This window comes from Pipra filicauda, unplaced genomic scaffold (genome assembly GCF_003945595.2).
Source record: "Pipra filicauda isolate LSUMZ 115617 unplaced genomic scaffold, ASM394559v2 scaffold68_size4259465_pilon, whole genome shotgun sequence".
Classification (NCBI taxonomy): Eukaryota; Metazoa; Chordata; class Aves; order Passeriformes; family Pipridae; genus Pipra; species Pipra filicauda.
The window spans coordinates 1,449,757-1,462,172 of record NW_024104853.1 but is presented as its reverse complement, the minus strand read 5'-3'; the positions used below and the strand labels follow the sequence as shown (position 1 = coordinate 1,462,172).

General features: G+C 41.3%; 1 protein-coding gene across 1 annotated transcript in view; it reads right to left on the bottom strand.

The window, feature by feature from the left end:
- Window positions 1-372: 372 nt before the first annotated feature.
- Window positions 373-12,416, bottom strand: part of GABRA5 (gamma-aminobutyric acid type A receptor subunit alpha5) — a 53,682-nt gene continuing 41,638 nt past the window's right edge. The window contains exons 6-9 of the mRNA XM_039388835.1: window positions 10,221-10,364; window positions 4,307-4,459; window positions 2,811-3,022; window positions 373-1,884 (exon numbers count right to left, since the gene is read on the bottom strand). Coding sequence (XP_039244769.1) covers window positions 1,582-1,884; window positions 2,811-3,022; window positions 4,307-4,459; window positions 10,221-10,364 — 812 coding nt within the window. The 3' untranslated portion in view covers window positions 373-1,581. The remainder of the gene's footprint in view (window positions 1,885-2,810; window positions 3,023-4,306; window positions 4,460-10,220; window positions 10,365-12,416) is intronic.

Below are 12,416 nucleotides of genomic sequence, written 5' to 3'. Positions count from 1 at the left end.
GTTTGGGAATGAAAGGGTTGAAGAGAACACACATAAGAAGCCCAGACAGCTACCCAGTCCCAGATCAGACCCTCATTTCAAAGTGAAGCACAAGCTCTCCTCTCTGTCCCAAAAAAGATCACAGGAGTGATGCTCCATAGCAAGACAGAACCTAATTCTGAAATAATTCAATCCACTGTCTTCACTCAAGACATGTTCCTTTCTGGGTAACAGGGAGGATGTGTCACGTGCACGTCATGTAAACATGTTATGTGATGTGTGTGCACAAGTGCATGCTTGTGTGCTTTCCAGTTAATTCCTCAGCTCCCGTGGTGTGATGTTTTGGTCTTTCTAAAAAGATAACCAGTATAAAAACGACATTTTGCAATCAAATGTTGAATGCATTTTTTATTTAAACATTAAGATTTAAATACAAAAGCTTCTGGAACAATTAAAGGATGCCAAGGAGGAAAGAGCTGAAAACTCAGACTGCATTTTCTCATTCATTGTGAAAGCAAAACACATTGTCAGCAGCAAGGCGTTTTATAGAAAAGTTTCAGATGGACAGTACAAAGACCTTTCTGCCAATATTGTCACTGAAACACCTTGCTGTCATGAAGTACATCTTTTTTTCTGATTACACCCCTTAGTGTTGGCTGACTGGTTTTTGCTGTGGGAAACAAGTGATAATTACTGCAGCATAATCTCTGCTAATATTACACAATCTTCTTCTGGGGAAAATGTCCAAACATCATTTACTTTACCCTGATAAAAATGTCTACTGCTGTTGTTAAAAGTTTTATTTGCACAAGTATGTTCCTAATCTATGTTAATTTCATGCAATATAACTCTTAATTTTTGGAATAAATATTGAGAATTGTTAAACAAAATTTCTTGGAATGCAAAATCCAAACAAACCTTTTCATTTAAGTGCAAGATTCCACCACTTTATTTACACAAGTAGCATCCTGCTCCCTATGTTATTTCAGTGCAAGCTAGAGTCTCAAGCAGTGAAAATCTGCGTAGTCCCATTAGGATTTATGGCATTGTTTTTAACTTCCAATGAAAATTGGGCTGAGCAGTTTTATCTGTGGAGCAATGCACTGCCTGTAACTAGTAAAGGTGCTCAAACATAGCCCTACACTTAATAATTTGGCACATTTACAACTAGCGTTACTCAGTAACTTATCAGATGACAACAGTAGAGCTCTTCTGTAAAATATAGGTTAAGCTTATATTTGAATGACTGTACATCTGAAGTATAAAAACCACGATATGTAGTACACCTGAACAGTTAAAAAATATAACTTATTTTATTTGTAAACTATCAATGCAAGATACTCAGCAGCAAAGAAGCCATGTTCAATGTCTTCTGATCTTTTATAAAGATCAATTGCTGTAAGTAATATAATCGTCTCCAAAACATCTGAGGTTACATGTAGAAACAATCAAGGCAATATTATTTGTACATATTATTAAACATGCAAAAAACTTCCTGAAGAATATTGCCCAAATGTGTAGAAAGTCATCTGGATCTCAAATTTTCCTTGGTAGCATCTGCTTTGTAAGTATGGCTCACATGTGGCTTCAGAGTACTTCAGTTTATTTTGGAGAATTGGCACCTTTAATTACAGGCTCCCTATTCAAATATGTAGCCCAGTAAACTAAGTTAAAAGTTCCAAACAGCACTGGAAAAATTATCCGTGACATTTTGTCAATCTTACTGATGCTGTTGTAAGTCTTTTTGCTTTCAGCAGGCTTTTCTTCTGCAGACTTCACTGGAGCAGATGTAGTGTTTGAGATGACAGATGGGGCTGAGTCCTTTGGCATGTTTGGTGCAGGGGTCATCTTCCCAGTTGTGTAAGTATTAGTTGATTTATTTCCCAACAAGTTGCGCTCTTTTTTCTGCAGAAAGAACAAATATTTTAGGCCACATGAACAGAAAGTGGAAACATGTTCTCAAGATATTAACCGAAAAAGCTAAGCACCATAATCAATCATGCTAATAAGAGCCTGTTGGCTATTCTGACTTTGACTACCGAACAGATGGTTTTGCCTTGATTTTGCAGCCCTTTAGTCAGGTGAAACTTTCCCTGACGTCAGAGTAAGCTGAGACTGACTGGTCGGACCTGCATCCCACCTGGCATGTGCATTAGCAGCTCCTTTTTTCAGGGCGATGCAGTCCTGCACCTGCAGAGGTTGCTGCCCCATGGGCAGCTGACAAGACGTGAATCTCACTTCCCTGGCTGCAGCAAAGAGTGTGGGGAAGGGCTCATTGCCCCTGCCAGCTTGTCTCTTTGTATGGCTCTTCTGGGATGCCTGCGGGTACAAGCTCTCTCTAGGAGACGATTTATTAAGAGTCAGTCCTATTCCAAAGGTTTCATTTCAGCATGAAATTCAACAGTTTGTCTTTTCACAGAACAGCTCTTTTGTCCCTTTTTTGGTGGGGATACTGTGGTGGAGCCCCGGCTCCATTGAGCTTTGCCATTTATTTAGGAGGACAGAGGGAGGGCTCTGTAGAGATATGTTTCATAGTATAAGTCTCCTATTATCAGAAGTCTGGTCACTGAAATCCCATGCCACGTGGACTCAATGCCCAATATCCTTCTGTAAAAAGTCCTCTTCATATAGATGATAGAGACTAGTAGTCTATCTCCATGAAGAGAAGGTGTCATATTTCCTTGCAAATTTTCCTCTATAGGGAGGTGAAAGTATGTCATGAGGTAGTTTAACTTTCTCATGAAGAACCTGAAAACTGACTATTCAGTTATTTGAACTATGTTGAGTACCTGCTTTTTATTTTAGGTATTTAAAAAATCTAAGCTAAGCACCTTGATTTTCGCAGCTTCCTGGGCTTTTTTGCCATCCCATGCCCAACTCCTCTTGGTGAAATAATTGACTGTTGCAAATTCAATCAATGCAGAAAATACAAAGGCATAGCAAACAGCTATAAACCAGTCCATTGCAGTAGCGTAGGCCACTTTTGGCAAAGAGTTACGGGCACTGATACTTAAGGTGGTCATGGTGAGGACTGTTGTTACTCCTGCAAAGAAGGAAAAAAATAAAAGAGGCAAAGATCAGTTTCCTAAGCTCTATGGGATCACTGATGAGCTATGAGCAGGTCCCAATGCAAGATACCTAAGAAGCCCACATGAAGTCAATCTCTGTTTGCATATTATGGTCCGAGAGAGTAAGAAAAAAAATGAAAGCCTCTACCCTTAAATATTTAATCCTCTGGGGTTCTGGTTATCTCTAGCTATAGTGTATTTAAATAAGTATTTTTAGGGTAACACAAGCCCAGCGTTTTTAACAGTCAGAATAAAGTGGGATTACTTAGTTTGTTTTCTTACACAGAGATTGCAGGTATGAAATTGTTGACTGTTATTGGTTTCCCTGACCATAGCTCCTCCTTTCCCATAGGCCAGTAATTGACAAAGCTGCCACTACTTTCATCTATGGGAAGATTTCCCCAAGAGTACAAAATTCAACTCTCAGTTACACCTTTGTAAATCTAGAATGGGTACCCTTGGTCAGCAAAGGGATGCTGTTACCTGTATTCTCCCCATACAACTTGCTGAACTGATGTTTGATCAAAGCTGCCAACTGATTTCAGTAGGTTTGTACAAAAAAAATGACTTGTTTAAGGACAGGTGAACAAAGTTTTATGTAATAAACTGTTCCCACTCCCCTCATTTTTCATCTAGTGAAAATTTTGTATTTCATCAACCTTCACTTAAAAGAGTGCTTATTTTCTGCAATCTTCTAGTGATAAAACAAGTAAATTAATGACACCCCAAAGGTTTTTTCCATAACAATTTCTTTAGTAAATATACATTTTCTAAATGCAAATTCGTATTAATTTTTTTGATGGCAATAGAGATAATTGTCACTAATTAACCTCTGCATGGTTTTCCCAGATAAACATCCTACAACAGAGATAAAATGTCTTGAAGTGAAATCTGTTTCAAATGCTTAGCTAGAGTATAAACTAAATATGATAATCTGTATGTCTTTTTGTTCTAAACCATCCAGTATTTTACCCAAGTGGAAAAAACCCAACACAAATCACACCAATCTGATTCTTCTGTCTTCTGTCCTTAACTTTCAGGTAATTGATTCTTGACCAATTTCTGTCATAACTTTGTGGAAAAAAAGCCCTGACAGTGTTTTTAAATGGATTTTGAGTTTGAACTGGAAGAGAACGAGGAAACGTCTACAACATCTCAAGCAGAAATAAACATTAGTGAACTGTGGTTTTGTTACAGCAAATCACTTCCACAAGCCAGACCAATCCTATCTGTGTTCTAGGAGAGAGGGGGATACTCACCAAAGACAGTCCTAGCAGGGACAGATTCTCTGTTTAGCCAAAACGACACTTGTGATAAGATCACAGTCATAATGCAAGGAAGGTATGTTTGGATGACAAAATAACCAATTTTTCTTTTCAGATGAAAATGGGCTGTCATAATAGTATATTCACCTAGAAGGAGAAAAATGTGCATGTGGGTAAAACAAAGAAGGTTTACCAATCAGGGACTTAAGGAGGCCAGCTACAACCCCCTGTTTAAGGATACCACTCAGCCATTCTTAATTGCATGAAAAATGTCTGGATTTCTGCACTGTGGAAAACCAAGACCTGAGAGAGAGGTGCTGCTAAATCCTCATGGTCTTCACATTCACTCCCCAGAAGCAGAAGACAATGACTGACTGCTTCTACTACACTGAAAAGCTGCAGTCCTCCTATGCAACTAGAATGCTGTGATGTCCACAGGCTTGCTGGCACTGCCTCAGCCCTGCCTATTTTTGACCCATTCTGACAAACTCTCATACCGTAGTAACAATTAAGGCTCTCTACTCTTAGAAACCTGATTTAGCAGCAGGACTTAACCTCATTAGGGCAACTGTTACTGCCAAGCCATTAGTTTTCAAGAATAAAAACGTGTCTGGACACCTTCTGCACCACACTTTAGGCATTGCCTGTCCCAGTATCTGCTGCAAAAATTGCCACTTTGCATATGGATTCTGGGATGTCTTACTGATCTGAGTACCCAAATCCTTCAGATTACTCCTCCAGGACAAAAAAAAAAAAAAAGAAAAAGTCCCTCTAGTGCATACAGTTTTCCTAGAATCTGATACACTTTAGCCCCTGGAAAAATAATCTGTTTCTGGATAGACATTGTGTCATGTCTTGTTCACCTGTACAATGAATACTGTACTGCCTGAATGGAGAGTTCACTGAAAGCTGCCACAGCAGTGCTAAATTCCATGTCTTTTTTATATGCCAAATTCCCAGCATTGCCTTAATTTGTCTTTTATCAGCTCCTCTGAATTTCAGTTAAAGCCTAAAAAATGCACTCCAAAATCAACAGACCAGCTGTCACCTTCCCTAATGTTTCAGAAAAAAATCAAAACTTAACCTGCTCTTTCAGACTGTTCCTGGAAAACCATATAGTTGTTACTGAAGGTTATTGCTGATGGTTACTGTCCCCAGTTCTTTCAGACAGTTCTTGGAAAACCACATCATTTTCCAGGCTATTCATGATGGTAACTGCTCCCCAAAGCCCTAAAGCATGCCCTAAAGCAGCTAAAAGCATGCTACTATTTGCCTGGGAAAAATAAGAGTAAAAACAAAATGTAAGAATACAAAACAACACAACCCTTCAAGCCCTAACAGTTGTCCACTCACACTGATATAAAATTAATTTAAAAGCATGCATCATTCAGTTGGGTACTGATTAATCATAGTAATGGCTGTTCTGAAATATATATTGTCCTCCAAGAACAAAAAAAATATATCCATAATCTCTGTTGCAAGACTTGACTGTTAGTCTCTATAGACCAGCCACAAAAGGAAAATATACAACAGACTGATTCTGTCTTGAGTGAATAGCCTGAGTTGAGCTGTGGCCAGCATTGCTAAGTAATTAGATCTGACAGATTATTTCTAAGCGACAATATGGCTAATTAGCAGAGAACAGGTTTACAGTGAAAGGGTTTTTGCAGGTATAGCTACACTGATATGTTATGATACAGGAGCTCTGCTATTCTGGGTCCATTTTACAGACCTTGTTCATGCTGAGGATTTTAGACAAAATGACTGAAAAAAACACAGAAATACCTTAACTGACATTCTGCCTCAATCTTTATGTCTTTCTCTGGAGTCTGATTTTCTGGTGAAATGGTTCCCTGAAGAGTGATATGGAGAAGGACAGGGAATGCTGTGAAACTGGGGAGAAAACCCCTGTGAAGCGTCACCTAATTCCCTTCCATTTAGTGTAATTTTGAACCAGGGATGCTGAACATGCAATGGTCTCAGGAGGAAACCCACTTGCTCTTTATTTAGGAGTATCTAGTTTGTGGATTACCCCTAAAATATGACAAGAGTCAGCAGGGTCTGTGTGCCTGTAATCTGTTTCTCAGTTGCTACTGCACTGAGATGTGTTTGAGTCACAGTTTGCCTGCTTGCAACAGAGTGACGATGTGTATTATCGATTTCGACAGTATGCTTTCAGAGCCGGAATAATAATAAAAAAAAAAAATCTACACAGCTCAGCAGCAGTACAGGACCCCTTTTTTTCCTTTTTAAAATGCAGAAAACTAATGCCTACATGTTGATGCCTCTCCACAGCTGATTTTTACCTTATCGTTTTCTTTAACCTATCAAAGCCCTCATCTCCACTGAAATGATAGCACTTTGATTTTGCACTTGCTCTTCTTCCAGCTAATATCTTCTCTGATTTCCCATGCTATCCTTTTCAAAAATGCCTATACTAGGAATACTTCCCCCAGCAGATTTGAAGCTTAAGAAAACCCCACAGCTTGGTTTTTAATGCCCTGGGACCACTGCTTAAAGTAAAGCTAAAAGCTGTCTGAGTTGGCCTTTGTTTATTTAGAACAAGGTACTGGCTCTGTTGGAGTGACAGAGCTCCCTTTTACTTCTGTTTATCCTTAGACCATAAGCTTTCTTGAGCAAGAGCTAATTTTTGTTATAGGTTTATGTAGCACTTAAAAGAGAATCCTTTTCCTGATGGGGTCCACTCAACATTGCAGAAAACAAACTATTGTTATTAAACTATAACAAATCTAGTACTAATGAAAAGCCCTAGAGCAGGAATGACTGCATTTCTTCACAGAGCTATGCTACAGTGCTGCTGGTCTTAAGGGGTTTTTTGTGCTTTAAAAGCTGCTACAGTATTTTTTTAGTATCTAGTTGAGGGAATTCTGAAGACTGTGCTTACAAATTTTCCAGGATCTTACACGCATTCTTCCATTGTCATTATGCTGAGATTCAATCAAGTACTTTAATGAGGCTGGACAAGACCCCAGTCTTTTTTGTTTATTGGATATATCTGAACTCAGGTCTATTAATGGCTGTTCTAGCAGGATCCTGAAATTAAGTCTGTGACACCACCTCCCTGACTACGCTGACATCCAGAACATTTTAGCCCATGAAAAATCCATGTGTCCTTTTATAGTGATGCAGAAGAACGATTGATCTCCAGAAAAAATCAGATTTATTTGGGGCAAAATGAAGAGTTGAACGATTCTTTTATTATTTAGGCTTTGGATATTACAGAGCTCAGGTTCCAGCTGGCAAAATATAAAAGAAGTGGGTTTATCTTTTGTTTTGTAATACTGCAGATCCTGAGTTATCTATGAGAGATTCTGAGTATGGGAACACGATTGGGCAACCATTAGTGGAAAGCAGCAAGATTCACTTGGACTCAAATCTCATATCTGATTGTTTTCAGCACTTGTACCACCAGGATATAACAGATGTTGGGTCTGTTGGAAGCAGTGTGAGTAGTCAAATATCTTCTCTTTTGGTGGAATGACATTTGGGGACGTTAGCACAAAAAAAAAAAAAAAAAAACCAAAAACCCAACAACAAAAACACCCCATAAAATACAACAAACAGCCAAAAAAATCGAACAGGTGGCACATGTCAGAGCTGTTTTCTGTGGCATGGCTAAAATGTTCCAAATTTCAAGACTGGCCGATGAATTAGGAATTCCAGGATATTTTTTTCTGAGAAGCTAGCCAAACTTAGCAGCTTGCCTACAAAATCAGCAGAATCCCAAGGGATTGGTGCAGGTCCGGCATTTCCATTTAAAAAAAAGAGTCTGCTAGAAAGAAGAGCATAAATGACCCATGACATCCACAAAAATTTTGTCTATGCAACAGCAAGAGCTCTGTAGTTTGACTTGTGTGTCATAAAAGCCACAAAAGATCCAAGCACTTGGATTTATGCAATAGCTTTTTGGTTTTTCTTTTCCACATTCAACAATTCAATAGAAGGAAGAAATGCTTTCAACGGCCATTCGTAAGTAATGCTGATTACTGGCCTCCTACGAGCTTGATGAAGTCCAGAAAATCCATCGCTGACTGATGCTTTCCCTGTGCAAAATCGGATTTTTGTATTTTGCTAATCCCCGGTTACAATCTGTGTCCTGCTCTTTGTGATCCACCCTGCAATCAGAATCCAGCCAGCCCAGATGTAACCCAGGACATTAATATAAAATCTTGACGTTGGAAACCAAGCATTTATTAGCATAAATCTTAAATACATGAGGGAGGTGTTTACTGTGCAGAAACTTTGGGATATGTCTGTTTCCTTGGGCTGAGGAGTACAAGGAGCTTTCACAGGCAAAGCGGCAAACTGGAAGTGGCCTGGAGCTGACACACTGGAGCACTCACTGCCTGGGCTGGATGGTTTTCTTGCTCTGAGGAGCAGGACGAGCTTGTAGGAGATGCTCCAGTACATCCTTTGGATCTTTTTCTTGGCAACAATGAAGGCGAGAGGGGAGCTGCCATTCATTGCAGAAAACAACGCGGCTATGATGGTGAACTGGTAAGGAAAAAAGTGTCTTTACTCTTTCATGGGAGATAGCATACTCATTCTTTTCCTGCAGAAGTGACCACTCTGTCTACATGCTTCTCTTGACTTTAGGTATCTTTGCTTTAGCAGCAGCTTTGTGTCTCCTGCAATGTGCAAGGGAGGGGATGAAGGTCTATAGGATGGAGATGGCAGTTGTGGTTAGTGGCTGCCCATGGCAAGCCTTCCCTCACTTTGTGTCCTGTTTGAAGCATAAGCGGCAAGCTCAGATGCTCCCTCTTTTTTTGCCGTCTGGAGCACAAAGATTTATGCATCTTCATGTTTCAGTCCAGCTAACTTTGTGTGCAAGTGTACGTGTACCTATTTTCACAACTCCTACATTTCCTGCAGATACTAACAGGTTCTTAATTCAATCTATACTTTGTCCTCTACAACTCTGCCCATCATTTTTCACCAGGCATACAACGTATCAGCAGCAGACTCTGTTGGGCTTCTCCTGCAGGAATTGCTCCCAGCCATGTTGTCACAGGCTGCTCCTTTCCCCAACCTTCCCTTCATAGCAGGCTATTTCATTCCCCCTCTTCCCTGCCCCGATGGATGCCACTAATGCTCTCCAGTTGAGTGCATTGTGTAACCTGGTTAAGCCCCCGTCCTGCTGAGCTCACGTGATCTCTGTCCCGGCCTCGACCCCCTCGGGAGTGACACACCCCCCCCGGCACCAATGCACACCCAGGGCTGCCCTTGCGTGGGAGCCTTAAGAAGCAGGGGGGCATGGCTCACGTGGATGCCCGGCCTGGGAGTAAAGCTTCTTTGCTTCCCTAATGCTGCCACATCTGGCACCTCCACTTACAGCCTCGGAGGGAATGGGGATCCTCGGGGTTTGCACCTCCTCTCCAGCCACGTGGTCCCCTGGACACGCTGCAGAGCCACGCCAAGCCACAGCCCCCACTTGACCCTCTATTCCCTTCCTCCCTCCTCCTTCCCCTCCCCCCCGCGGTCTCATCAGGCAATCATTTTAAAGCGATGATTGAAACGGATCAAATGCGTGGGTGGTGTTTGCCTCCCAGGGTGGTTCCTCCCCCGAGAAAATAAGCCAGCAGTAGCACCGGCAGCCTCAGTAAAGGCGATCGCCAAGAAGCTGCGTGCAGCTTCTCCGGCACTCCTGTAAATAGCAGGGGCTTGGATGCATCTTTAGCAACAGACTTGCAATGTACCTAAGAGCCAGCACATAATCCTCTCAGTGTTTAAGTGTCTCTGCTAAGTGGCCATGAACCTGCACAGGATCTCCCTAACCCTCCACATCCCACGCATACTTCTCTAGCCTTGTTGCAAAATAACCAGAGCCTGTGGATCTCCCCTCCCACTCTATCTATTAGCAGCCATGGGATGGAAATATTCTCTGTACCTGTACTGGTACTGATGTTTTCGGTTCCTACAGTTTGTCCCATCAGGTGGTACTGGTTAAGTCGTGAGCCATCTTCGGCCACCACCACAGATGTTGTGGTGCTGTTAGTCCACACATAGATCACTTCAGAATTGGGGTAAGCATCTGCCAAAAAGGAGGAAAAAAGACGGTGATGAGTAAAAACCACTGTGTAATATTTTAGTGGATCCTTAAATGGTATCGGCAGGGAGACAGAATAATGGAGGAGTGAGAGTGAATGGAGAAAAACAAATAAAGATGATATAATCATGGTCCCATATGCCCAGCTCAAAAAATATTAGGTAGAAACCTTCTAATACAAGAGATGTGTGGGATGGTTTGTGAACGGCTGGAACAGTGGAGGTATAAATATAATCTATCACAACCACTCAATTTGGGAAGGAGCAGCTCAGACCTATACGCACCTAGCTGGTGGCTTCCAAACTCCAGCAAGCTGCAAAAGGCATTTTGCTGAAGCTCCCCCTCAAAAAGATTCAGGCACCCTGAGTGCCTGGCAAACAGGGACCCTGTGTGTCTTTTCATGTCTCCAGTATAAAATTCTAAATGCATTCTAAGTGTGCAAGTGCAGGGTCTGGTGTATATGCGCTGATTTTGGAATATGTACTTGTGTGTGAGGGGGTAGGTCTTGCATGATGGCTGTAGATAAAGGGAGCTGGAATATGTCTGCCTGTGGCTGTGATGCTGAAGAGCAGACACAGGATACAGGGGTGAGAATGCATGAAGGATAGCAAGAATGGGGGGGGAGGAGGGGGTCTGTGCATACCAGAGCAAATGGGTGGTGGTGTAGAAACACCTGCACACCTGGAGATTTGAATGTGATTTCTCTCATGTACATTTAGAAGTCCTAGGAAATAAAGGTGGGGGCAGTACTGCCAACTCATTCCTTCCTCTATAATGCTGCTGTAACTTTTCATGTCCTAACACCTACAGTGATTAGAGTATTATAAGGAAATCTCAGTTTTCTTTTAGAAAGACAGTCAAGCTGCTTTTAGTTTTTAAGCCTTCTCTGCTGATTGTCTCAAAAAATCCAAGAGCTGACTACACATTTAAATGTATTTTATTTACTACAAATAGCTCTCACACTTTTTAGAACAGCTCTATCATTGAAAGTTTGCAAGTCACATTCGTGCAAGCTAAAATCTCTGGAAAGCAGGAAAGGCTTATTCTCCTAATATGAGGTGAAAAGCAGGTAGGCTTGGAAGTGGTCCGAAGTCAAATACTAATATCTCACCTTCTGCACTCTTTAATGTGGAAGTGCAGAATGTTTCTTTCTGGAAAAACTGGTATCCTAGCTCAGGAGACAATACAATGGTGGCTTTCCAGATAAGGACAGGAGGTTAGCTTGAAGGATCATGTGTACTGGCTCCATCGGACAGTGTGTTTTGTTTGCTAGAGCTAGTAAGCTGTCTTGGAAAGCTGCAGCTCCGTGGAGGACTTAAAAAAATTTACAGACAGTGGGTCAACGTGAGCTTCTGAGGCACTGCAAGGGGAAGAAATATGCTAATGTGATCCCTGGATCCATACAACAAGGAGTGTCAAGCAGAAAACTGCAAGTGATCCTGGTTCAGGCTAAGAGCACATGTGTGTAGGACAGTGAGCTTCACATCACTCGAATGCTGGACCAGGTAGCAGGGAAGAAAGCAGCACCTTTTTACACTGTTATTAATGTTACTGTGCCATATGTGGGAGACAGAACACTAGGCTAGATACACCTTTGGTCTAACTGTTTACGGCTATTCATCCACACCTCAGAAAATACATAGAAATAATGAGGACAGAGAGAGGGAGAGAATTCAAATGAGGGTTACAAATATCTCCAGGGACTGGAAAATAAGTCATGATTTTAAACTTAAGCAGCTCAACTTACTCAGCTCACTGACAAGAATCTGAGATGTGGCTCAAGCTCTGAGTATAGATACTTGCATACAGAAATCTAAAACCAGGATGAATCTCTTGTACTGTAACAAAAGGTGTCTGAAAGATTGTTCCAGGCAGATTCAGATGAAGAACAGGGCACAATTTCCTAATTAGGTGGAGGGTGGGTAATTACACTGTGGATAACCTGAGGAAAAAAAATATGGACTACTGTCACTAGGATGATAATGGTGAGTTGAAATCTTTTTTTGTCACATATCTGACAGTTGCTGTGTTCAGGGC